The 23,448-nt window shown below is 36.6% G+C and overlaps 2 protein-coding genes and 1 long non-coding RNA gene across 6 annotated transcripts in view; 1 reads left to right on the top strand and 2 right to left on the bottom strand.

Annotated features, from left to right (window-relative positions):
• RNF7 (ring finger protein 7) overlaps positions 1–1,687 on the bottom strand; it is a 6,751-nt gene extending 5,064 nt beyond the window's left edge. Inside the window, exon 1 of one of the 2 annotated variants that reach the window (XM_052804323.1) lies at positions 1,452–1,687. In XM_052804323.1, the coding sequence (XP_052660283.1) occupies positions 1,452–1,622 (171 nt within the window). In that variant the 5' untranslated portion in view covers positions 1,623–1,687. Of the gene's footprint in view, positions 1–1,444 lie in introns of both variants that reach the window. The other variant, XM_052804322.1, reaches the window with a different exon arrangement.
• Positions 1–23,386, top strand: part of LOC128149295 (uncharacterized) — a 24,226-nt gene extending 840 nt beyond the window's left edge. The window contains exons 2-3 of one of the 2 annotated variants that reach the window (XR_008237596.1): positions 10,521–10,627; positions 23,296–23,386. This is a non-coding gene — a long non-coding RNA (uncharacterized LOC128149295). Of the gene's footprint in view, positions 1–10,520; positions 10,628–19,093; positions 19,216–23,295 lie in introns of those variants that run through there. The other variant, XR_008237597.1, reaches the window with a different exon arrangement.
• RASA2 (RAS p21 protein activator 2) overlaps positions 13,006–23,448 on the bottom strand; it is a 53,229-nt gene continuing 42,786 nt past the window's right edge. For both annotated transcript variants that reach the window (XM_052804318.1, XM_052804319.1), the window contains 10 exons: positions 23,342–23,448; positions 21,947–22,033; positions 21,788–21,865; positions 21,270–21,343; positions 19,905–20,011; positions 19,534–19,616; positions 18,421–18,629; positions 17,097–17,200; positions 16,313–16,502; positions 13,006–15,428 (listed from right to left, as the gene is read on the bottom strand). In XM_052804318.1, the coding sequence (XP_052660278.1) occupies positions 15,398–15,428; positions 16,313–16,502; positions 17,097–17,200; positions 18,421–18,629; positions 19,534–19,616; positions 19,905–20,011; positions 21,270–21,343; positions 21,788–21,865; positions 21,947–22,033; positions 23,342–23,448 (1,070 nt within the window). In that variant the 3' untranslated portion in view covers positions 13,006–15,397. The remainder of the gene's footprint in view (positions 15,429–16,312; positions 16,503–17,096; positions 17,201–18,420; positions 18,630–19,533; positions 19,617–19,904; positions 20,012–21,269; positions 21,344–21,787; positions 21,866–21,946; positions 22,034–23,341) is intronic.

The following is a 23,448-nucleotide window of genomic DNA, read 5'->3' as shown; positions in this document are numbered from 1 at the left end:
AAAATTATAAATTAACTTTTTTTTCTTTTTAAACTTTTATAAAAGTTCTGGGTAAGATTTTGTTCGTTTAAGACTTTTTTATAGTGCCCTGTAACAGGGTAGCTAGAACATGGAAATACATTCTTAAAATTATGGCTCACGTGGGAGATGAAGCCAAATTTTTTATTTCCAGAGTGGTCTCTGTTCACCATATAAGAACAGACAATCTTTGTCATGCTTATGCAAAAGGTGAATCTCCCACCACTTCAGTCTGGGCTGCATCTTTTTTCTTCTAGTACAGCTTTTTGCCTTTTCTGTTCCACAGAACGTTCTCAGTAAAAACACATATGAGAAATGACAGCATTGCATATTTTGTCCCATTTCTGTTAAGCCAAAACCTGACTGTATTTGCAAGTATCATAGTTCCTGGACCTACAAAAAGCAAGGTGCTCTGGAGCTAATCTTGGGTCATTTGTCCTGCCAGACCGTACCAAGCCCAACAGAGAGGACAGTTATGCATAGGATGACTCAGCACAATAGTGAAGATTGGATACAGATATACGGTAGGGGAAAAATTTAAAGAATTTTCAAAGATCCAAGATAAATATCACATTTGTAAAAGATGTCAGAAAACAGTAATGCCAGTCAACGATGAGGCTGCTTTCAAAGAGACTCTCCAGATTTCAAAACCAGGTAAACTAACCCCTTACTTTTCAATAGATTTTTCGGTACCTTCACGTGGGTTAAACTGCACTGGTGATTAGGAGGCTTGGGTAGAAGCGTCAGAGCCTCTGGATTAACAGATCTGGAAACTGAATTTACATCTACATCCACAGCTGCTGCTTAAAAAAAACCCCAAACCCCCAACGGCAGCAGCACACATCAAACACTTTGGTCAGCTCGGCTGTAACTCGGCGCTTGCCGGGTCTGCCAGCAGACTCCACGAAGCAGGCACCTTGGCAAAGGGCGGGATGGTAAAACAGCAGCCCGCCTCCGGGCACTGGCACAAGCTCAGCCCGCTTGACGAGCGCCGCTCCCCGTGCTGACAGGCGCCGGGCAGAAGCCCAGCGGGCGCTCCGGCCTCCCCCGGCAGGGAGGCCGCTCCCCCCGAGGCCGGCCAGGGGAGCGGGACCCGGCGGGGCCGGGGGAAGCGGCTCCCCCGACAGCTGCGTGCAGCCTGAGGTGACCGCACGGGCCCGCGCTCCCGTGTGGCACCCTCGAGCGCTCCGGCCCAGGGACACCAAGGGCCGCGGGGCCCTCTTCTTCAGGAAAAGGCGCGGGGGAGGAAGAGGAGGCGCGGCGGGGGCAGCCCCCACCCCCCTTCTGCCGGAAACCGCGTCTCACTCCTCCGCCAGCCGTGCGAGGGGAAGAGGGCGCGGCGGCAGGGCACCCCTCCGGCCCGCGGGCTGGGCGCCGCTGAAGCGCCGGCGCCCATGGCGGCCGGGGCCTGCCGGCCGGCGCTTACCCATGACCTGCACCCGGCAAATGGCGCAGGTGTCGCACTCCACGTCCCAGCTCCACATGGCCACCGCGTTCCACTTCTTCAGCGAGAACATCTTGTCGGGGGCGCCCGCCTTGGAGCCCGCAGAGCCCGGGTGCGAGTGGGGGGCCCCCGGCTCGTCCCCGTCCTCCACATCGGCCATGGCGGAGGGGCGGGGACGCGGCGCCGGCGGCGGCGCCTGGCGGGCGGCAGCGCGGGGCTGCAGCGCCCCCCCCCGCGCCGGCAGCAGGCGCGGCAGGCGCTGCCCGCTCCCCCTGCCCAGCCCGGCCCAGGCGGGAGGGGCGGGCCCGCCCGCCGGCCTGGTCCTGCGCGATGGCCGCGCTGCCGGCGGCGCCCGGCCCGGGCAGCCGTCGCGGGTGCTGCAATAGGCTTCACCGGATTCGGTGAGGGAGAGGGGGCCGCGGTGGCCTGCCGGAGCCGGCCAGCCGCGCTCAGCCACAAGGAAGATGAAGAAAATTCCGTTAAAGGCGGCGATCAGCCCTCCCGGGTCGCGTTTTCATCGGTGTGCTGTGGGGTGGGACCCACCGTCCCACGGGACACCTGTGGGGAGGGTGCACCAAGGAAAAGGGCGATAACCGCCCAGCCAGGGCCTGCTCCGGTTCTATATTTTGTGCCTCATCGTTCGGCAGAGTGATACACGTCACAATTCGTTCACAGGGCAGAGAGGAGGGAGGCAAGCTGGGGAGCCAGCCCCTGCTCCTCTGCCCTCCCCTCAGGAAGTAACATGGTCCCGTTTTCATGACATGCGTGTGAACTGTTTTCTGAACAGGGCCCTGAGGATTACAACCAGGGGATGATCCAGTCTGACCAGGCTGGGTAGCCTTACCGCGCCAGCCTGAACTGTTGCCGAAACCGCCAAATACTCCCCCAGCCCCATCAGCCCACAGCATTATATTGACATATACTGACTTGAAATTGCAACATTCCTCAACATTCAATATCTGTATTATTTCTATTTTTCATTGTTTCTATATTTCATTATATACACACTATGAAAACTCCTCTTGTGGAAACACCATCACTATCTTGCGTTCAAAAGTTCTCAAAGTCTACAATCTCTAGTAACTGAAAGCTAAGTCCTGTTAGCAGTAATCCTTCATGGAAATTGTGAACTAAATATGGCTACTTTGTAATGTCAGAGTAGGACAGTCTGAATTTACTTGCTAATTTGTCATCCTGAATTTGTGAGGGGACAAAAAAAATCAGCAGAAAATAGGTAAGAGTTGTGAAGCACTAGGGAACTAAAAAGCTAAAAGGAAATTTTGAAGTGGCTGATTACATTCAAAAATAAAATATTTACATATACAACTACATACATCTTAAAAAGTAGAGCTTCAAAGTGTGGATAGGAACAAAGCTAAAGAATATACATCATTATTTTAAAAGATAATAGAAACTTGCATCTCTTTTCTAATCTTTACCCAAATAAAAGTATACAAAATTGATTTTTCCAACATAGTGCCCTGTCTCTTTAAGCCTACTTTAAGATAAGTTTGTTAAATAATGTTGATATTCATGTACAAATTAAACTTGAAAGATACAACGTTCTATTTAAAGCTAGGACAAACAAATTAATGGAAGTTGTAAGAGCTAAAGTTAGAAACAGTCCACCTTTCTTTTCCTTTTCTCAAGACTTGCCAGTACTTCATCTGCGCAGAAGTTCTATCACATTGCCAAATAGATCAACTACCATTCAGAGTGCCTGATTGTGCCCAACAATGCATTTTCTTGGCAGCTTTAAATACATACGCAGCACCTGTCTTTGTATGTAGTCTAGGACATTTCTATGGAGGTATACCCTAAACCAGTAACATACCCCATCATACACCTTGAACAGGAAGGATCAACAACAAAACATTACAGATGTGCATGGACCACACTGGTTCACCTTAGCTCATCCACAAAGCAAAAAAGTTAATGGCAAAAGTCTCTCCCCACCCCTTAATTTGTGATTAGTTCATTGCAATTTATCAAGTCTCTGACCACACTGCAGAAATCTCAGTATGTGCACATTGGTTTCGGTGGTTGGGCTGAACTCTGAGCATCAGTTTGCAAAGTCAAATGACTCCAATCACACTTATTTTGGTGGTTGAGGGAAGATCTTAAATGTGAGTCAGTTCCCACATGTACTGTAGAAAAATCAGTTGATTCTCTATTCCCTAACCCACTATTAGAAAAGTCATACACCATCCAGAGTACTTATCTTCACTGTTCTGTACTAGTACCGGTCCAGTTCTGGATCTACAACAGATTGTGGTGCTAAGCTTTAAAAACTAGGCTGGATTACTGCTTACTAACTTGAGAAATTGTTTTTCTCTCTCTACCACTTTAAAAAAATAGTATCTGTGCTCATCAGAAAAGCTGCCGAGTTGAGGTTTCAAAATACTAACTTCTTGGTTTTGCTAACTTCAATAACATTTGCTGCTGATTGTCCCAGCTGGGTTACATATGATTATAAAGGCACAGGAATAACGATGTGGAAGAATATGGTATAAATAAGGAGTAGAGGGTCAAAAACGTAAAGGAAAGGAAGGGCAGAGACAGAAACTGCATTTCTTAATCCCCTTTTACCATTCAAAATACCATTCCATCCAGAAACGTAGTTTTCCTTGTAACAGAAATAACTATCATTTATCTCTGTGTAATTCAGCTCTTAGATGGTAACAACAATAAAGTAATATGTACAAAATTAATGTGAATTTTAAAATTCATTTGACAAAAAGCTATTTTGGATAACTTGAATGTCATGATCCCTAATTAAGCCCAGATTTTCTTTACATTGAGAAACTTGAGAATCTTTATTTGTAGAACTCTTAATACTTTAAATTGAAATGGTTCCTGCCTTCAGTTACACTGAATATAATCAATGTTAAAACTCACAGTGGTTTGATGCTCTAAACATAAACTTATTTTCTGTTTGCCTGGTATAGCAGACGACAACAACAAAGTTCAAGCTGCTGAGAAGGAAAGCAGCTCCAAGTAATTCTATGGACCACGTACAATCTCAGAATGAATTATTGCTAGCATAGAAAAGGAGTACATGGTACATCCATACAGCTTTGCAAGTTCTGTAGAGTAATACAAAGCATGAATAGAAATAACTTTTCATATGTGATCACACGTTTTTAAAGCCAAGGAAGACTTTGTGCAAGATTTGATTGCATTTATGTATTTTTAAAACATTTTTTTTAATGTTTAAGAAGGTCACCTAGCAGGTGCCAAATTGACATCCCTCATGAATCATGTTCTCTACATAGGAGTATTATGAGCAGTTGTAGTGCAAGTTTCTCCAGCTGTGAATTACAGCTTCACCTGAATGGACTGGACTTCCTTCACTAAGGGAAGAGGATGGCCAAATCCTCCTGGAATTCCAACTCTTGATATGTTTCCTAAGCCTACTAACAGAGTAAACCATACACTTCAGCAGTGGCTTCCATGTTATGCATCTCGGCCACAAAAATCTGGCCTTTGGTAATAAAGTACAAAATAAAAATAGTTCAATCACTTCAGTTATATTGATCCTAAAAGATCTTCTGTTTCTACATTAATCAACTATCAATTCAGAAGGACCTATTATTTCCTTGAAAACACTATTAAACAACATCTGAATAAGATCTTTTGCTCTTACCTCAGCCGATTCACACTTCTCTCAATCTACACTGTCCAATTCCCAAACTTGCAGAAGTCAGCCATGGAAGGAACAACTGCTGTCTTGATGTCACTAAGTCTCTGGTTTGGCCAGAGGACCCAACATATGTAGCTGGTGTGATGCTCAAGCTACTACTATCATTACGCTAATATGGCAGTGTGTGATCGTAACATGGACTATAGCATATATGCTAAAAAACCCCCCCGATTACTCTATTTCCCAATCAGAAAGAAATGTTTTAATTAAACTACAATGAAAATATTTAGCTGCAAAATTGCTTCTGGTTTTCTTTACTGTGGTTGTATCTTATCAATAGACCTCTCTCAATAGGTTCCCAACAGCTATCACAGAAAATTTAAAAAGATCAATGATACAAAGTTGAAGTAACTACTTTCTAAGTCATAGATTTGTCATTAACTTTCATAATTCAGTTCTTTGTAACTCATCATATTCTTTTTTCTCTTTTTAAACTATCATGGCACTTCTTAATCTTAATAACTGGGACTAGGCGTAATCCAGAAAAGTTTAAAATTAAAACTGCTTTTTGTAAAACTTGAAAAGAAAATGTATACCTAATTTTCCCTTGATAACACATTGTATTTTTATACCTTTTGCATGGATGTTTACATTTTTAATGTATCTGTTCCTAAAATTAAAAAATTCTAAAATTCAAGCACATTTAATTTCTGCTATGTAAAATGTCAACTGCCTCTAAAATAGAGATAAAAAAAAAGCCAGTTGTAGTCACTCTTTTTTTAAATTTACACAATTTGCCTTGTCATCTCTAATTTTTCTTAGCAGGGATTAGATGGCAACTGGATGCAATTCTCTTCAATTCTAAGAGCTCCTAAGAGCAAACTGTGACACAGATTATAATTATGTTTGGGTCCTGTCAAAATGTCACACATTTGCTGTACACCTGCAAATTCAAATATAAATACACTGATTTCAATAATTTGGCAATGCTAGTTTTAACCTTTAACCATTCCTGAACTTAATCGCTTCATGATGCTCTAAAGCAGTTTTTCCTGCACAACTGGGAGGGGGGCAGCAAAACAAGTTGCTCAAGTATATAGGAACTGCTCTGGATGCCTATGGATAGAAAAAAGTCAGTAAAATATCAAACATGGTCATTAAAACAATTATGATCCCTTCCTTTAGTCCTTCCTCCTCATGTAAGAAGCCATCGGGCATAATCAGCTCCTTTGCCAAGCGTACCAGTTCAAATGAGATGCAGCTCTGAATTTATTCCAAAAGACTGGGATATCCTTTGATAGAAGACAGACTGCCAACATGAAACACTGTTTTCAGTATTAGGATGAAAGAGATGTTTTGAAAACCAATTATTTCAAAATAGAAAGGAGGTAACTTCTGATTTAGTATACCTTTGCTTGCTTTGTCTTGTCTACTCTTAAAAATAAAATGCATTTTTACTGTGCAGTGCCAAAACTTACATTAGCAGTGAAAGCTGCAAGAGCAAATGTGATACAGGTACCTTTAACTCTGTCCATATTGCTTTATAGAAATAAAATAAGTGTCCCAACTAATAATTATTTTCTTGGGTATTTTATCACCTAAAGAGCTGTATAAAAAATTTCAAGCTGTTTTGGAGAAATACTGTTCTGGCACTCTAGAATTCATCTGTTCCCTACAGACACACATGACATTAAGGGGGTTGCACATGGAAGAGCGGCACAAAATATGATAGCTCTTTCCGTGAGTTTTCTCTGTGTACTTTGTCACTGTTTTTAACTGTAAATAAAAACTCATTATTTCAGATTGGGCAAGGGAAGACTGCATTTGCTTATCTCATTCAGACTTCACTGAAAATGTTCCAATTGAATATCTAAATATAGGAACTTGAACCAAGTTCCTTTCAGCCCATCAAGTGAACGTTCAGCTAGAATTATAGCTGCTCAGTGGTGCTATAGAATGGGAAGAAACAACTTGTTTGGCCACTGTGAATGGGGACATACATAATAGTAGGTATCCAAATTTGGAATACTGTTTTATATTATACAATTGATAATCAATTAAATTTCTACAATAATTTCACAGTAAGGACGCAGTGTAATACATCAAGGATTGATTCTGGATTCTGATTGTCTCCATGCCAAATAACACTCATTCAAAGCTCCAAGTGTTTGACACCCAACTTACATAATTGCCGTAGTAGTTTTCTATTCATACCCTAATCCCATTTCAAATGAATATACAGATGCATCTTCACCTTGTAAGAACATTTTCATTCTCTCTACACCTTCTTAAACTCTGAATATTGCACAGACAGTGGTTTGGAAGCACGTATAACGCCTTTCATAGATTTTTCACGAATCTTTTGAGAATGGAGATGTCTGGAAATGACCTGACTTTTGTTCTTTTTTTCTTTCTTCTTTCCTCTTACAACTTTTTGAGATTTTTGTTGTTTTTTCCACAGCTTGCTTACTCTGAAACATAGAATCGAAGATTATTTTTACTAATAACAAAATTGTTATGGAAATGTCAGTTTTATGATAATGCAAAGAACAGTTATGTAAGTGTGTGTATCTTGGCCAACTAATGCATGTGCTGATTGTATTATTACGCTTACTGTTTGTTCTGTCAATAGACTAATATATATCAGAATACTTAAGTACTGTGTCAATTTATCTGCCAAAGAAAACAATTTAAGCATAGTTCTGTGCCAAAACTATTTCTTAAACTCTAGATCATCTGTGCCTCTCTGTGCCATTTTACCAATAGGAATATGCTAAACAGGGCTATTAATGGCTAGTACTAATAAATACTGTTGTGGTTATAGCCAAGACCTCAGTAAGGGCAGACAGTGCGGCTGCAATAGAGGAAGACAGCACAGGAAATAGTACTGTATCAGCACACTAGCTATCACCTGTGACAAAACCACCCATAGTAGTTCTTAAGGTTTTACTGAAGCTGCCTGATGCAATTGCCAAAACGGAAAGTAGACTTCAATGTTAGTATGTACAGTTTCTGTGAAATAGAAGCATGAAGGGAACATCCAGAAATAAAAAAGAAACCGAAACAGGAATTAGGGAAACATACTGCATTTGTGGAATAAATGGCATACCACTTTTACACTGGGATGATCTCACTGGAAGGGAGACTGGAGCGAAGAAATCACAGAAATATATCGCTACACAGAGTAGCAAATGGAGTTTAAAAAAAGTACATCCCCACCATTTTCCCTATATTGCCACATATGCATGTGATTTGGCATGAACTTTATAGAAGTCCATGAATGAGTTCAAAGACAGAGAACTACCAGTATTTCAGATTCTTAAATGCATTGTGCATTACTCATTAAGTGAAACAAATGGACATCATGACACCCAATATATAGAAGGGAAATTCTTAAAGAAGTTTTACAAAAAACCTTAATGACCTTTGCATGGGAGCCTTTCTGCTTTAACGGGAAAACCCTGTCTACAAGAGACTAAACAGCTCCTGACTTTGCCAAGCTGCTTTAATTAAGTCTAAACCCTTGAAACTTCTCAATTTTTCATAAAACAGCCAGGCTCATCCATCTCTCCTTCTGAAGCAGAGATTTAAAACCAATCACACAAAGACCCCAGGCTACTTTATGAAATTCTACACTAGGTTCTTGTTTGCTAACTGTTTTACTCTCTGGAGTAAAACTCATCTATTACTATTCCCCCTGGACAGTGTCAAGTTAGAAACTTGTCTCATATTCCACTTATTAATTAAAAAAAAAAATTAACTGTGAAGACAAAATTATGCATATTTTAACTGAGGTTAGCTGTTTGAGAATGGAACTGCATTCTGAATTGAAAACTGAAAACCAAGTTGTTTTGCTGTTATGAGGGGGCACACCCTCCACCTCTCTTGAAATACTGACACTTCCTATAAATTCATGAGGTAGTGCAGTTTAATATTTTTAACATCCCACCAATATTTGGAACCTGCCTAGTATCAGGATAGACCCCGTAAGCCACTGTTAGCAAATTCTACTCTCCAATCCAAAAAAGCCACCACCACCCCCCAAAGAACCCCACACTGGCAAGGGAAGCCACATAGAAACTTGCCTTATGGAAACCCCCTTAACTCATGTGTTTAAGTTACTGGAAGGTATTGTATAGGTGAAGTTTATCCTGTCATCATTCACACTTGCAGACATTATATCCTGTGTACCATGTCACTCAACACATTTTCTGACTCGGAACCAACTTTCTACTTTTAGATTTTGGCCAAGGTAGTGCCAGAATATATGCATATACAATTCAAGTGTATATATAAATAATTAAAAAAAAACAAAACCAAAACCCAAGACATGTAAATGTCACACCATGACAGAATGGTGGAATCAACTCCTCAGGAATCTGAATCAACTACTCAGGAGGAAGCTAGGTGATTTATTTTGGTTCTTAGAGAAATTGTTATAAGTTTTGTGTTTAAAAAAGTTAGATCTTTTACAGAGTTCTTCCACAGTACTGGAACTTGTCCTTGTATTTTTCCATTTGTACAGCTTGATGCTTTATTTAAGATCTTGTATCTACGACTAGGATTATTTCTGTTTCAATTTTAAGATACTTGTAAAATCAGTGAGGTCATCTCTAACATATTTGGTCTAATTCATACTAGGGTAGATCAGCAAGATAAGGAGAAAAAGTGAGAGAGGGAAAGGTACAGACTAAATACAATCTGTGAGGTAAATAATAATCTATACTGCATCATTATTGTATAGAGAAAATCCTTGTACAAACCTCTCAGCTCGCACTGTCACCCTCTGGAGTGTCAGTTCATGACTCGAAATGGTTAAAATGACCAAATATTTGACAAACCATCTTGTCCACATCCGGCACCATTTAAATACTTTTTAGCTACAGAAACTACAGGGAAGTACTCCTTCGTTTTTGACTTTTACAATTTGCATTGCTGTAAGATACATACTACCTTGCCATCCCCCAGCGTGGAAAGAAGAGACTGAATTGTATATACTTACCCTTCTTTCATTAAGTACTTTGAAGTTCTATGGATGAAAGATGCAACATAAATGTCAGGTCTGAGCATTATTGTAGATCACTTGATTTTTATAGGGGAGTTTCCCTTTTACTAATTTTATCTCTGTCGCCTGCTTTTTGCCATCTGATAAAGGCTTGTTTCTGTATCACCTAGCAACAATGTGAAGGTGTCCAGGAAAAGCGAAGGCTGAGCAGGCGGTGTTAAACCCTGTGGAGCTCTCACCCCAAGCTTCTTAGCCAGCTAGTGAAGTAACCCTTCAGTAGGTACGGTGTCTGCATGCTGATCTAGGAGGAAAACACTGCATGAACACAAGTCTAGCTAGCTTTGAAGCTTTCTGTTGTTATATACACACACATCCCTCAAAGTATCATTTCTTTCTGCTCCCTGACACAGTGGAATTTGTCACTGAAACACCAACCTGGAGTTCAGCAGGGGATATCTTGCATTTTTTTGAGAAACCAGAGCCAAAATCTTCTGCACTGATATTTCAGAGGGACCAGGTAAGAGATTTTTACCTTTAAGTCTTGAATTCAAGTCACACAGTAGATTTACTTTGGCTGTTCTATGATTCTCTCAGCTTTTTTCCCTGTGTAGAAAGAATGACCAAAAATAGAGACAAAATCACAACCCCTTAAAGCAAACTAAATTGTCTGATTGGATTTAAGAAAAAACATATAATTAATATTTCTAAAATAAGAATAAAGATTTATATCCTCTTCTTGGTGAAACTGTTAACTAGACTTTATATAAAACTGCCACAGCATTTGCAATAGTGATTATGCTAAAATAATTATGACCTCAAACAGTTAAAAAGCTTGGTCATACAATTTTATGGAACATCATATTAAGTAAGATTTATACATGGATGAATTTTGTTATTTTCCATAAACATTAATAAACGTAAAGAATATTTTAAAAGCAATTCGGCAAGGTTGCCTATAATCACTTTGGGGGTTTGTGTTTGTTTGTTTTAAAAAAAAGCATTCTTACAAAGTATATGCATTTCCTGAACACTGCAGACACTGGGTCTTTTTAAATCTTATTCTGATTGTAGAGGAACTGATTATCAAATTTCTGTTCCTGATTTAGGTACACAAAGTGACTTTTTAAACTTGTATTTTTAAACTAAGTAATTCAGCTAAACTACAGTCTATACTCCCAGTTCTTATAGCTCTGCCCTCAAACCTCTGATTTTTTTTTTTTTTTTTTTAAACATTTGCTGTATTGCTGAATCTCAGGAACAGACAAAGTCTTCCAGCAGCAGTCTCATCACAGCTGAATCCAGTAACACTGATATAGGCTCCTTACTGCTATGAAAAGATTTCTGGTCTATTTAATCTGCATAAATCATTTAAACCTTAGTTAAATATGCTGCTGTAACTATTTGCAAGAACCCTAAGTAAATTAATTGTATGAATTTGTCCATTCTACTGGAAGTTGCTCTTATTTGTTACTGGGAGCTGTTGCTTACTGGCCTAACTTTTATTCCATATGTATGCTCTTTTAAAAACAATACTGAATCAGTCCTTATCACACATGAGTAAATATTGCAAACTTTGTACTTTAAAATACATTAAAATGACCAGAAATTAAAGCTAATGTCTTGTAAACACTTAATTTTCCATATATTATTGATTCTGTTTACTATATGTAGCCTATAGGTAGACTATATGAAGATAAATATTTAAGTTCACCTATATATAGGCTGTAAGTATGCATTTTCTCACTATAGTCATCTGCATGTATGATGGGGGACAGAAGATATATAGAACTGTGTAAGAAGCTAGCACACTGATTTTCAAGGAATCCAGATTCCTAGGAAGAACTTTCTAGCTACAAAGGCCTTATGCAACTATGATTGCTAGCCTAGCCCAGAACTTGGAAAGTATGATCAGCACAGAAGCTACAGATCTTAAATGGGAATGCCCTTTTCATGTCATGGTTTAGAGAAAACTCAGCTTAATGGAACAGTTAGAGAAGGTAGCGTATTAGCAATGAAAAGAATACATCACTCTGCTATAATCATCACAGAATCCTTATAACATTTTTTTTTTAATGTCCACAGAAAAAAATCCTAAAAAAATTCCTCCTGTACTTGCATTTTCATCTTGAGCTTCCTCTGCTTTGTCATCTCTGCAAATGAATGTAGTGACCACTCAGAGTGGGCCCTAATACGGCTTACCTCAGAATTAATCAAAATTAATTCCAAAATGGCTGGAAGGTTTGCACTGTAACTCCTAATAGGAGCTTCCACACCAGCAATAAAGGACAACAGGTCAGCTCTCTGAACAAGAAAACAAAACATCTAAAGACATTAAAACACACTTCTACAAAATTATCTTATAAATATACCCATAAGCATAGGAGGGGAGAGCAGGTGGCAAAAAAAGTGCCCAGATTACATAAAGAAGGAGGATTGAGAAAAGTAAAGACTATTTCTTTCCATATGCAATATATTTAAAATAGGTCTGACAAATTATATAGCTGGTACTGGTACACAGGACAGGTAATGAAAAACAAAGCAGTAAGCAAGAAAAAAATTAGTCATATAACACTAATAACATAGTACTAGACATCCTTCAATATGTCAGACTAGTCACTGCAAACATTTTAAAAACTGTCAAATTACTACGGCCTCTATGCATGCTAAATGATTAACTATCACTTTTCGCTCCAACCATCAATCTTAGTTAGAATGTAACAATGCTATGGATGACCATGCAAGATGCCTCAACTTAATTTTGTGTTGGTTTTTTTCCTGTCAACTAGATTTATCTCTTTACACCCAACTCCTGTATGTAAACCCCTATTAATTCAGTCTTCAGATAAATGTTAACACTTTAAAAAGCCAGGCCTCACAATAAACACACAGCATAGGTCAAGTTTGTTGTAATTTATTTGTGAGTTATTCTCAAGCAATGTTACAAAACATTTTAATGTCTTGATAAGAAAATAAATTTTAAATAAAAATACATTTAACAATACATCATCATAATACAAATTAAAACTAATGATAATTTACAATCCTAACAGAACTAATTACTGAATAACATCCTCTTTCTAGACTAATCAAAATGAAGGCAACTGTTATTATTAATCATCCTACTTGTACCTAATTAAATTCTAGAACATCTACTGCATTTTAAAACATTATAAAATGAGAAATCAAATCTTAATGGTCACAAATATTCAATGGCCTTTGTTTTTTTCCTAGATATTCCAGTACCAAAGCAAAAAAAAAAAGTGCATATTAAAAAAAAATGTTGCAAGAGTATACAATTTAATTTTTCATAAATTTGACTCTGAAAACAACAGAAAATGGCTCCAAGGAACAGACACTTTGCCACAGGGTTAATCCATATACAGCAAAACGTAACTTTGACACTCAACCACATGCAACTTTGTTTAATGGCAGCTTTTTATTAATGGCAATTAATCTGACCCACTTTACCTTGGCAAAATACATTTCTTGGCATTATTATCCCACCCCACCCCCCACCCCCAATTTCAACCGCTGACGAATAAAAGTCCCTTAAAATACATCAAATGCGTAAAAAAGGAAAAGGCAAAAACAGCTAAGGTGATTAAATGATTGTGACGTTGCAGACACTAGTACTGAATCCTGGATATTCTAAAACAGTTTGTCTGGTATTAAACCAAATAGTTATTCTAACAAGTTACATTCATTCCGAAAGAGATTTCAATCCTGTCTTGCCAGCTTCTATTACAGAAAGCCTCCCTACAACAGTATAATAAATGTATAGTAATTTAAACAGCTTACAGTTTCAAGCATTGTGGATGTCTATTCTATTTGTAAGTTACATACTAATTAATTTGGCCAAATCATGATTGTAAAAAAAAAAAACAAAACAAAACCCACCCAACAAAACAACAACAAAAGACCCCACAGCAAATGCTCCAAAAATAAAAGTACCACATATAGTTGTTATTATTAAAAATAGTATTCCAAGGAGTACCATTATATTTAATACTGATGAAGCAAAGTTGCCACAATAATACCTTTGCTTCTTCCTGGTTATATACATGTATGTTCTTTCAGCATAAACCTAACTTCTCAGATGAAGTGAGCAAAAATTAATCTTACTAAATTCAAGGATGCCAGTTTAAAATTGTGTTAAGTGGCTAATACGAATCCATATAACTAAAGATATAAAAATATTCACTGAAGCATTGCTTAAAGACAAAACAATGTTGATCATTCAACTGATCATAACAAGCAGATACTACAAAGTATCTAAAAATAATCTGGGATAGTCCAGATATCTAAAGTGCTTTGAGTGATTATTTATTAGATTATTAGAGATTATTTATTAGATCTGTAGTCAAAAGGTGAGCTGGACCTAGTTATTACTTTTTATAAAAAAAAAAAGAAATAAAATCATACATGGGATGATGTAAATTGATCAGTACTTAACCACAATCTGTTCACATTTAAGTTTTTCTATCTGTAGGCAAACTTATTTAAAAAGAATGTTGCTACCCTGCATGTCTTTTTAGATTAAGAAAAAATATGTACCTTTAAAAATCCTAAAGAAAATAGATAGTGGTCTAATGTCACTCCATATATTACTCACCCCAAATGTAAACAAGAGGTACAACATAAGTTCCCTGATTTCTTCTTCTTTAGTACTTAAAAACATAACTAACACTGGTATCTGCTGTCCAGATTATTTGCAGCATACTGCATGATTTTGTAAGACTTCAGCTGTAGATAAATCAAGTCCTGACAACACCTAATACAACGAAAAAAGTCAAATGAATTGAGTGTGAAGCTTCAGATCTTTTCCATGTCATAGTATCTTGGAATTTCTATTTCAAGATCCATATCAGCAGGGCAGGCACTCATGGTAAACTCATACCAGTTTGCAGTGTATGTATTGAGAGATGTAATCCAACCAACAAATGCCGTGTGGATTTTCTTCCATTAAAAAGCTTATTTGTTTAGAAAGTTCTTTCCAATAAGACAACAATGGCAAAACAACATTTAGATTTATTCACACCTGTTACTTCAAGAACCTGGAACTTCAAGTTCTTCAGCAAAATGAGAATAAACCTTAAGACCAGATTTTGAAGTAGATATTTTTCTATTAAATATTAAATAGATTGTCAACACAACTAGCATTTATGTTCATTCTTAAATACTTTGTAAAAATGCATATAATGAACTTAAACAAACAAACAAAACACCAAAACACTCAAGAACATTTCCAGTTTCTTTTTTCATCCAAGTGTGCCACAGTTTGTTTTGGTTAGGAAGCTTTTCCAACAATTGGATTTTCTCTGGAAAAAAAAAAAATGTTATATGTAAATGTTTGTAAGGTTAACATTTGCTTTCTAGTTCTCAACATACCATTTTAATTTATTAAGCAAACCTGTATTTTTTGCATAATTTCTACCACTACTTGTGAAATGTCATGATTTGCAGAAAAACCTCACATACTTTCATGTGAGACCTCTAAATCAAAGTCAAGTTTTCTAAACAACTTGGGTCAAATACTAAACTAGTAGTATCAGGGTTTGAGCAGTCTTTTTTTTCTGGTGAATCAAGCCTTATTGATGCAAAGAAGAAATCAGAAAACTTGCTAGTGGTGTTCCACAGGTATCAGCCAGGATTGAAGAGAATTGAAAGAATCTGCCTGGAACAACAATGTACGCCAAAGAACAGATTTTTTTTTTAACTTCACCAGAAACAGTATTTATCATTGAGTATGGCAAGTGAATTACAAACAGTAAATATACTGCATGAAAGATATGTTTCTACAGTGTAATCTTTACAGTTTTATATAACTTGATATTTTAATTATTTCTTACCTGAAAATTGAAATTAAAAAAAAAAAAATAAAAGGTAGGCAGACAGTTAGGGATTATTTTGTGTGCACTTCAGATGTTAAGTTGCAAGGAAACGACAAAGTCATTGCACCCACTTATGGGAATCTCAACAGGAACACAAATGAATCCCACACCAGAGCAACTTCTTGTATCTTCTAACAACTGGTAAAAAGCTGCATTCCTACAAATGATGTACCTTATTTTCTCTATGTCTTTGTGTTGTCTAACTTTACCTTTATCTTAGTTATCTCTACCTCAACAAGCCTGGCCTTGTTCTGTGATTTATTTTTAAAAAATACACATTTATATATGTCAAAATTATGTAAGATACTTACTCACTACCATATTTAGCACTAGACGATCTCTTCTTTCGGTATTTTTCATGCGATTCATTCAGCTTTTCTACTATATCTATTATCTGTTTAAGTGTATGAAAAGTTGCTACAGAATCTTCAATTGTGAAGTTAGAATAATCATCTGGTTCTTTCCGTGGACCTTGATAGACTGCTATGCTCCCACAAGCCTCTACAAAAATTACCACAATTATCCCAATTAGAATTTTGGTAATTAACAAACAGATCTAACTCTTACATAAATGGTGAGTCTGAAATTCTGAAATGTAAAGTAACTCTAGCTTATACGTAACATGGGTTGAGACAAAAGCAGGACACAGTATCAACTAGATGTATTTACAATTCTGTGGCTTATTCTCTGCTGGTTGTGCTCAGCATCTTGAGTGTCCAGCGCTCTCCTGTTCACATTAACGGAAGACAAATGCTTTCTTGCAGCTCAATCATGTTCAATAGAATTCACTTCATAGTCAGGAAAAGGAGAGCAAAGACAGAAGAGCAATTGGCTATAGTTGCTATCTCTCTGTTTAGACTATTAAAGATATTTCATACATGCAAATTCAATTAGAACAATGTACATGCCTGATATTTACTGTAAAGACACGACTGAAGAATGTCTGATACCAGAGCACTAAGACAACAAAAATATAATCTGTGTCTCTACTCTCTATTATTTTCAGGTAAATTGTTAAGACATAAAACTGATATTATGGGCCTAGAGAATTAGAACCAAATAATATCAGTATAATTCTTCTTATTATTTGAGTACCTTCCAACTTCTGTAATTTAGACATGTTGATAGTGAAAAGTGAGTAAATTCTTTCTGTCTCTCTGTCTCCATCAATCTCAATTTGAGTATCAGCAGGAACATCTCTAAAAGGTGAAAGAGAGACAGGTAGTCAATGCAAGTCATTCTTGAAATGTTTGAAAGCAAGTAAAAACCAATTCTGTTTCAATATACTTAGCCTTCTAACACATCTATCACTCAGCTTCACAATTGTTACACAAAACTTAGCATTTGTTGCAAATGTCCTATAGAAACAGGCATATACACTTTTGAGGGCAATGAATACAGCAATACTAAAAACCGCTTTTTCCAATAGAATTTATAATTCAGTATGTCAGGAGAAAAATACTTCAAAAATATCAAAGGTTAATTGTTACTAAATGACAATTAAACGCTTCTTTTAGAATCTACTATACTTGAAAGGTAACCAGAACAGAAGGACACGATACATTCCGAAACCAGAACAGTTAAAAAACCAGAAAGACAAAAACAAGCAAAAGTTATTTAGTAACAGGAGTCTTTTGAAGTGTTGAGAAGCCTAATAAAAAAAACGAACTGAGTAACATAGAAAAAGTATTACATATATATATATTTTCAGACGGTTATCTTCTAGGACTTACACTGAATTTTAGAGGACTGACTGAAATCTTTAGACTGTAATTTATGCAACCTATCCAGTCAAGGATAACTTTATTTTTAAAAAAGATCAGAGCATTTGTTTGTTTTCAGAAATCAGCAGCTTAAAGAAAGGCATTAACGCATTATAAGAAGTTATTCATTTTCCCAACATACCTACAAAACCCAAATGATTTGTCAGAATCTACATTGAAGATTATTTAGCCGATTTTCTTAGTACACTGTGTTTTAAAATATGTAAGGTTAAAATAAAAAAGTGACTGTATAAAACAAGACAACATCATTAGGGACAGAGACAGACTTCTAGGCTGAGCCCTCTGCAGCAAGGTATTTCAATTATTTCATATAGGTGACCTAGGCATGTCATATTTCTGCATTCAGCTTGGCATCTGAATTAACTTGAGCTATTAAATCTATTATTCTGCATGGAAAGAAATCAACCATTCAATATTTGATTTACATGCTGAATCGGTTACCTTCATTTCATATGGTGGCTGATGAAGTAACAGACTTGGTAAAAGCCAGTACTTATTAGTAAGGTGTATTTTTAGTAGCTTAACTTGCTAAAGCAGACACGGAACACCTCGCCTTCAAATTTTTAAATTGTATAGTGAATCATGCATTCTTTGTCCTACAAAACATATGTATTTTCATTTGAAAATCAACTTACGCAGTGCAACGAGCACAGCCCACCGTGTTCTCTATTGTAGCCTTGCAACAAAGCCAGTTCCCATTCAGAAAAGCAGAAGGATGGTAAAAACTAAGCCTCTTCTGGTTGCATCTCGTTACCCGGCAAAGAGCTTCTATCCACTCACTAGCTTCTACACAGTTATTTGCTTGGATATAAAGTGGCTTTTCCCCATGTAGTACTTGAAACATCTGTAGAAAGAACGCAACAATATTCTGCTCAAAAACATCCAGTTATTGAGCAACTTTGAATATGTCAAAATAGATTTCAACGCTCAGGCAATTCAACAAAGCCAAATTAAGACAGAAAGTGAGACAAGGGAGAAAGGAAGACTTCACCTCTTTCATTTTACTACACAGCCCTACTGAGGAGAAAAAAAAAAAAAAAACAAAAAACAAAACCCAGCTCCCTGTGTTCTGCCTACACCATCTCCTCATCCAAAAAGGAATCCTTAAAGAATTAGAACATGATGCATTTTCTGTCCTCTTCATTCACATATCTTTAAATGTGACCTCAGACTTCATTCTTCATAGCCTGAGAGTAACAGAAGATCCCCAGAAGTCTCTCCTTTAGCCATCCTCAGCCTAAGTAACAGCTGTACTTTTATCAGTGCCTCAGAATTTTGGATTGTAACAGAAATACCGATGTGTTACAGGTCCAGAATGAGGCTGTGAGCACAGACAACTGTCTCAGCTGATGAAGGTATTGTAGGAAGTTTTCATCAAAAGGAATAAATCTAAGTTTGGTAATATTACCTTTCTAGAAGAACATAATATAATACATACTACTAATACCTTAACATAAAAGTGCCTTGTAATTAAGGTCACAGTATTTTTAACCTTCATTCCAGAAATTTGGAAAGGGGGGCAGAAGTCATAAAATCAGTCAGAAAAGTTGCTGCAGAGATCCAAATCTCCAGGTTAAGTTCCATGTTCAGAGTACTTGGAAATACTGCATACAGCTTTTTATTCCCGATTCAAAAGATTTTTTTGCTGAAGTGTTTAGTAATAGGGTTTCAGTAACTCTATAAGCTAATTATGATCTTTTATTTAAAGAACACATCAAGAATTACATACAAACTATCTTTTAACTCACATTTTTCTTGTTGAAGGAGCTCTCATCAAGTTTCTCCACTGCAAGGATGTTTTTGATTGGAATAGTGAAAATTGGTTCTTTATCTATAAAAAATTGTAAACAGAAAAGTGAAGCAATTTTTAAAAAAATGTTTTATAACGCCAGTGCACTGATACTGTAGGTTAAGTTCTCAAAATGTGCATCTTTATTATTGAGAAAATGTACATGAATCAGACAGAAGCATTTGGTAATCAGGGCAAAGGTAACCAAACATACATATCCTATGTACTTTAGGAAAAGAAAAAAAATGACGCATTTTAAAAAGCACAAATCAGGTGCAAACACTTAGAAAATACTGAGAAAAAAATAACTGTAAAATAAACATAATTTACCTTGCTGTTTGTGGTAGGTGAATTCTCTACTTGTTAGACAGAACCACCGCTTCTTGAAATTCTTTTTACCAATCCGAGTCCTTCCCTGAGCTCTTTTGTACATTTCTCTGTAAAGACAGAATCAAATGAAATGCAACCATTAGTCTTCTGAAGAACTTTCAAAACCATTTATTGAGATAACACATTATTGTTCATCATGCAGCAACAAAAATCTACTTCATTGTAGATTTAAAAAAAAAAAAAGCCAACAAACTACTAGTTGTTCAAAATAGATCTTCAAGATTACCTCCCAATATGGCGATCGTGTACAGGGTTCCATAAACAGGAAAGGAGTTTGGAAACTATGCAATCCAGACTCTTGTTTGTAGCAGTAAATTTGGAGTGGGTACATACTTATTCAGATACAGAACTCCAAATTTTCCCCAAAGGAAGTAAGGTATATCCAACTACAAGATTCTCTATTTCCTGCACTTTCTACAGGTGAATGTGCTTGGCTTTTTCTGGATCAGAAGCTGAATATAAATGAAATTATGCTGAACACAACTCAACAGCAAGGGTAGACACAAACTGTATTCAGTACACTTTAAGTGTACTCACTGGCAACTATTGTTTTTGAGCAACAGCCATCAATTTATAATACATATTAGCTTCCAAATTGCTATAACTAAGTGTTGATCCACTACAATCGTCTCCTTCGTTTCTATTTAGTCGTTTAGTAAGTGGTACATTTCTTCCTTATTTGAAATTTGGATGCTTGTTTCACAGACTCTTTACTGGCTATGAATCTGCTTCTCAGAGAAATACAAGTATTTTTTTCCCCATAAATGTTATTTGAATTAATTCATCAGCTATTCTTGATCAACATTTAAAAAAAAATTTCGTTTCTTTGACAGAGTGATTTTCACCTCAATTTTTATAAAAGCATTCTATCATTTACTGTTTAGTATTCCAATTACAGGGTAATTTTTTTCTCCTACTTTAAAGGCAGAACATTTAGGTGGCTGGGCTTGAACAGCATGCAAAGTAATTATAAATTAGATTAATACGTTCTTTTAAAATACACTTCACAATCCTGAATAAACCATCACAGAGCACACACTGAATTGTAACAGAAATGCAGAGAGCCTTTAACAGGTTTTTAAGCTGCTTTTAATTATTTTTTTCACAAGGTATTTAAAAGATGAGTTACAAAATTTTACAGCTGTTGGTTTAAATTAATTCTGCAAACTAACTAAGAACACAAATTACAAATATAATAATTCCTACGGTGTATCAAACATTTTAATAAGCATTAATCTGACACTGGCATTAATGAAAAAACAGTCAAGTCAATTCCGTTTTGCACAATATAGATTCAAGATTTACCCTTCTTTTAGATGTACTGGCTCACTCAGACCACTGGGTTCTTTACTTTCAGTAGAGGAAACATCATCTAGGAACTTAAGGAAAAATACACAGGGAATATATACTACTCAGAAACACAGAACAACCAAAATCAATTTTGCAAATATACACATACAGTTTCTCCTGGAACAGAACAATTACTTTATGCAACAGATGAAATCAAAATATATTGCAGGGACTTGGAACAATGTAACAAGGGATGCCCATAAGCCACACAAGATTTCTTTAATTAGTTCCTAAACAGGAGATCTAATAAAGTCTGTTTCAAAAGATTTATACTTTTTTTTAAAAACTAAATTAGTTTAGTCCACTATAACTCTTATGTATTCCATTGTGTGGATTTTGTTGAAATGTCCAAAACAGCCCACAATTTTTCTTTCTCTCTCTAGTAGAAAACTGAACAATAACACAATCTTCTAATAATTAAGACTGATCAAATACATCAACCAAAAAAAAAAAAAAATCTAGGTCAAAGGTACCTTTTTAACAGATTCAGTGAATTTGTCTTCTTGAAATGCTTTGAAAAACTCACACATAAATGTCTCCTTGAAACTTGACTGAAAGAAAAGGTACATTGACATAAATAAACTTTCAAAGAATGTTGTCTATGAAATGAGAAAGAATTTTAGTAGCCTTACAAGTTTGCTTTTGGTCAAACTTCCCCAACTCCCCAAAGTCTGGATGGCTTTTGATATAAGAGTTAATGTTCTTGAAGTTTGTGCATCCTAAAATAAAGAAACAAAATTCAGAAGTCACATTTTTTCACAGTTGCAAGTAAATCTTTGACTTAAAAACAAAAATGTCACAAAAGTTATTATATTACACAGTGTGGTAAATCTGACACACCTTCATTCCTTTTCTTCCTTGCCCAAAGAGAAGAAATGCATATGCAGTAGTGTCCTCTATTAGTACCTGTGCTTTGTGAATGTATTTTATAAGCTACTGCATAGTGTTTAATATTTTACTCGCTACTACTAGAATTTAACATTAGTACTTGGAAAAATATTTTTACCTATAGAAGATCTCAAACCCTCAAATCCTGTAATTGTTACTACACATCTAATGCTTCCGCGCTATTCAAACTTAACACTAAACATAATGAACTATTGCTGGACAAATGGTAGAAATTTTCATAATACCAAGTGAACTTAAAACTTTGTCTTTAAGGCTTTTGCCTCATTTATTTGCTACCTCACTGCTTGCTTTTTAGTACAGGATTACAAACATAGCCACAGAAAGGGGCCTTGCTGTTCCCTTTAAAATGTTTAACCCTCAAATGGTAAAATCCCGTAATCTTTTTACTCAACAAACTGGATAATATCAAAGGAAGGAATTTGAGTAAGTAGATTTTTTTTCTTTTGAAAGCACAACACACATAAGTTGATAAAATAAGCTAATAAAGATAACCTCTGGAGCAGAAGATTTCATACATATTCTGTATTTTATGTGAAAATACTACAGTATTTTTTTCTTATCTCCATATTCCTGTCTTTGAAGATGATTCTTTTTTTATGCATATCTACTTGACAATTTGAAAATTGAAAATGGAAGATTTGGCAATCCACTGCAACTAGTGGAGTCCAGAATAAATACGCAGACCAGTTACTGGATAACTCTACAACCTCTGTTTAAGACACAAATGGAAATTATTTTTTTAAAAGTAAAAGTGACATCTGGATATTTAACTTCCACAGTGGATGGAACCAATGCAGTTTCGGCATATGCCTTAAATAACCCTCAGTCATGTTGCTATTCTAACAAAGCAGCACATTCCCAAAAAAGGCACAGCGTCTTTAATATCAATAGCTCTTCAACATCATTTGAGAACACCACATAAAGACTGAGAAATTTGATGCTTAAAGAACTGCAAATGTCTTGGTTCCTTCAGCGAGGTATAAAATTGAAAACTCAACCTAGAGACATTTAGTAATCTTATTTCCCAGTTACAGACCCATTAAAAGTAACTTATGCCTTCCCAGATAAACAGATCTGACTGTTATGAATAAAACAGAACAAAGCTTCACGAAACTTACTGGATGGTGAGGTCGTAAATGAAAAGTATGAGGTGACACTACGGCTACAGCAAAGAAACGAAGAAACACAAAGCTGCTCACTGCAGAATACTGTACATGAGGGTCAT

The sequence above is a fragment of the Harpia harpyja genome, chromosome 12, assembly GCF_026419915.1.
Source record: "Harpia harpyja isolate bHarHar1 chromosome 12, bHarHar1 primary haplotype, whole genome shotgun sequence".
Lineage (NCBI taxonomy): Eukaryota > Metazoa > Chordata > Aves > Accipitriformes > Accipitridae > Harpia > Harpia harpyja.
The sequence above is the reverse complement of the archived record's forward strand: the minus strand, read 5'-3'. Positions and strand labels throughout refer to the sequence as shown.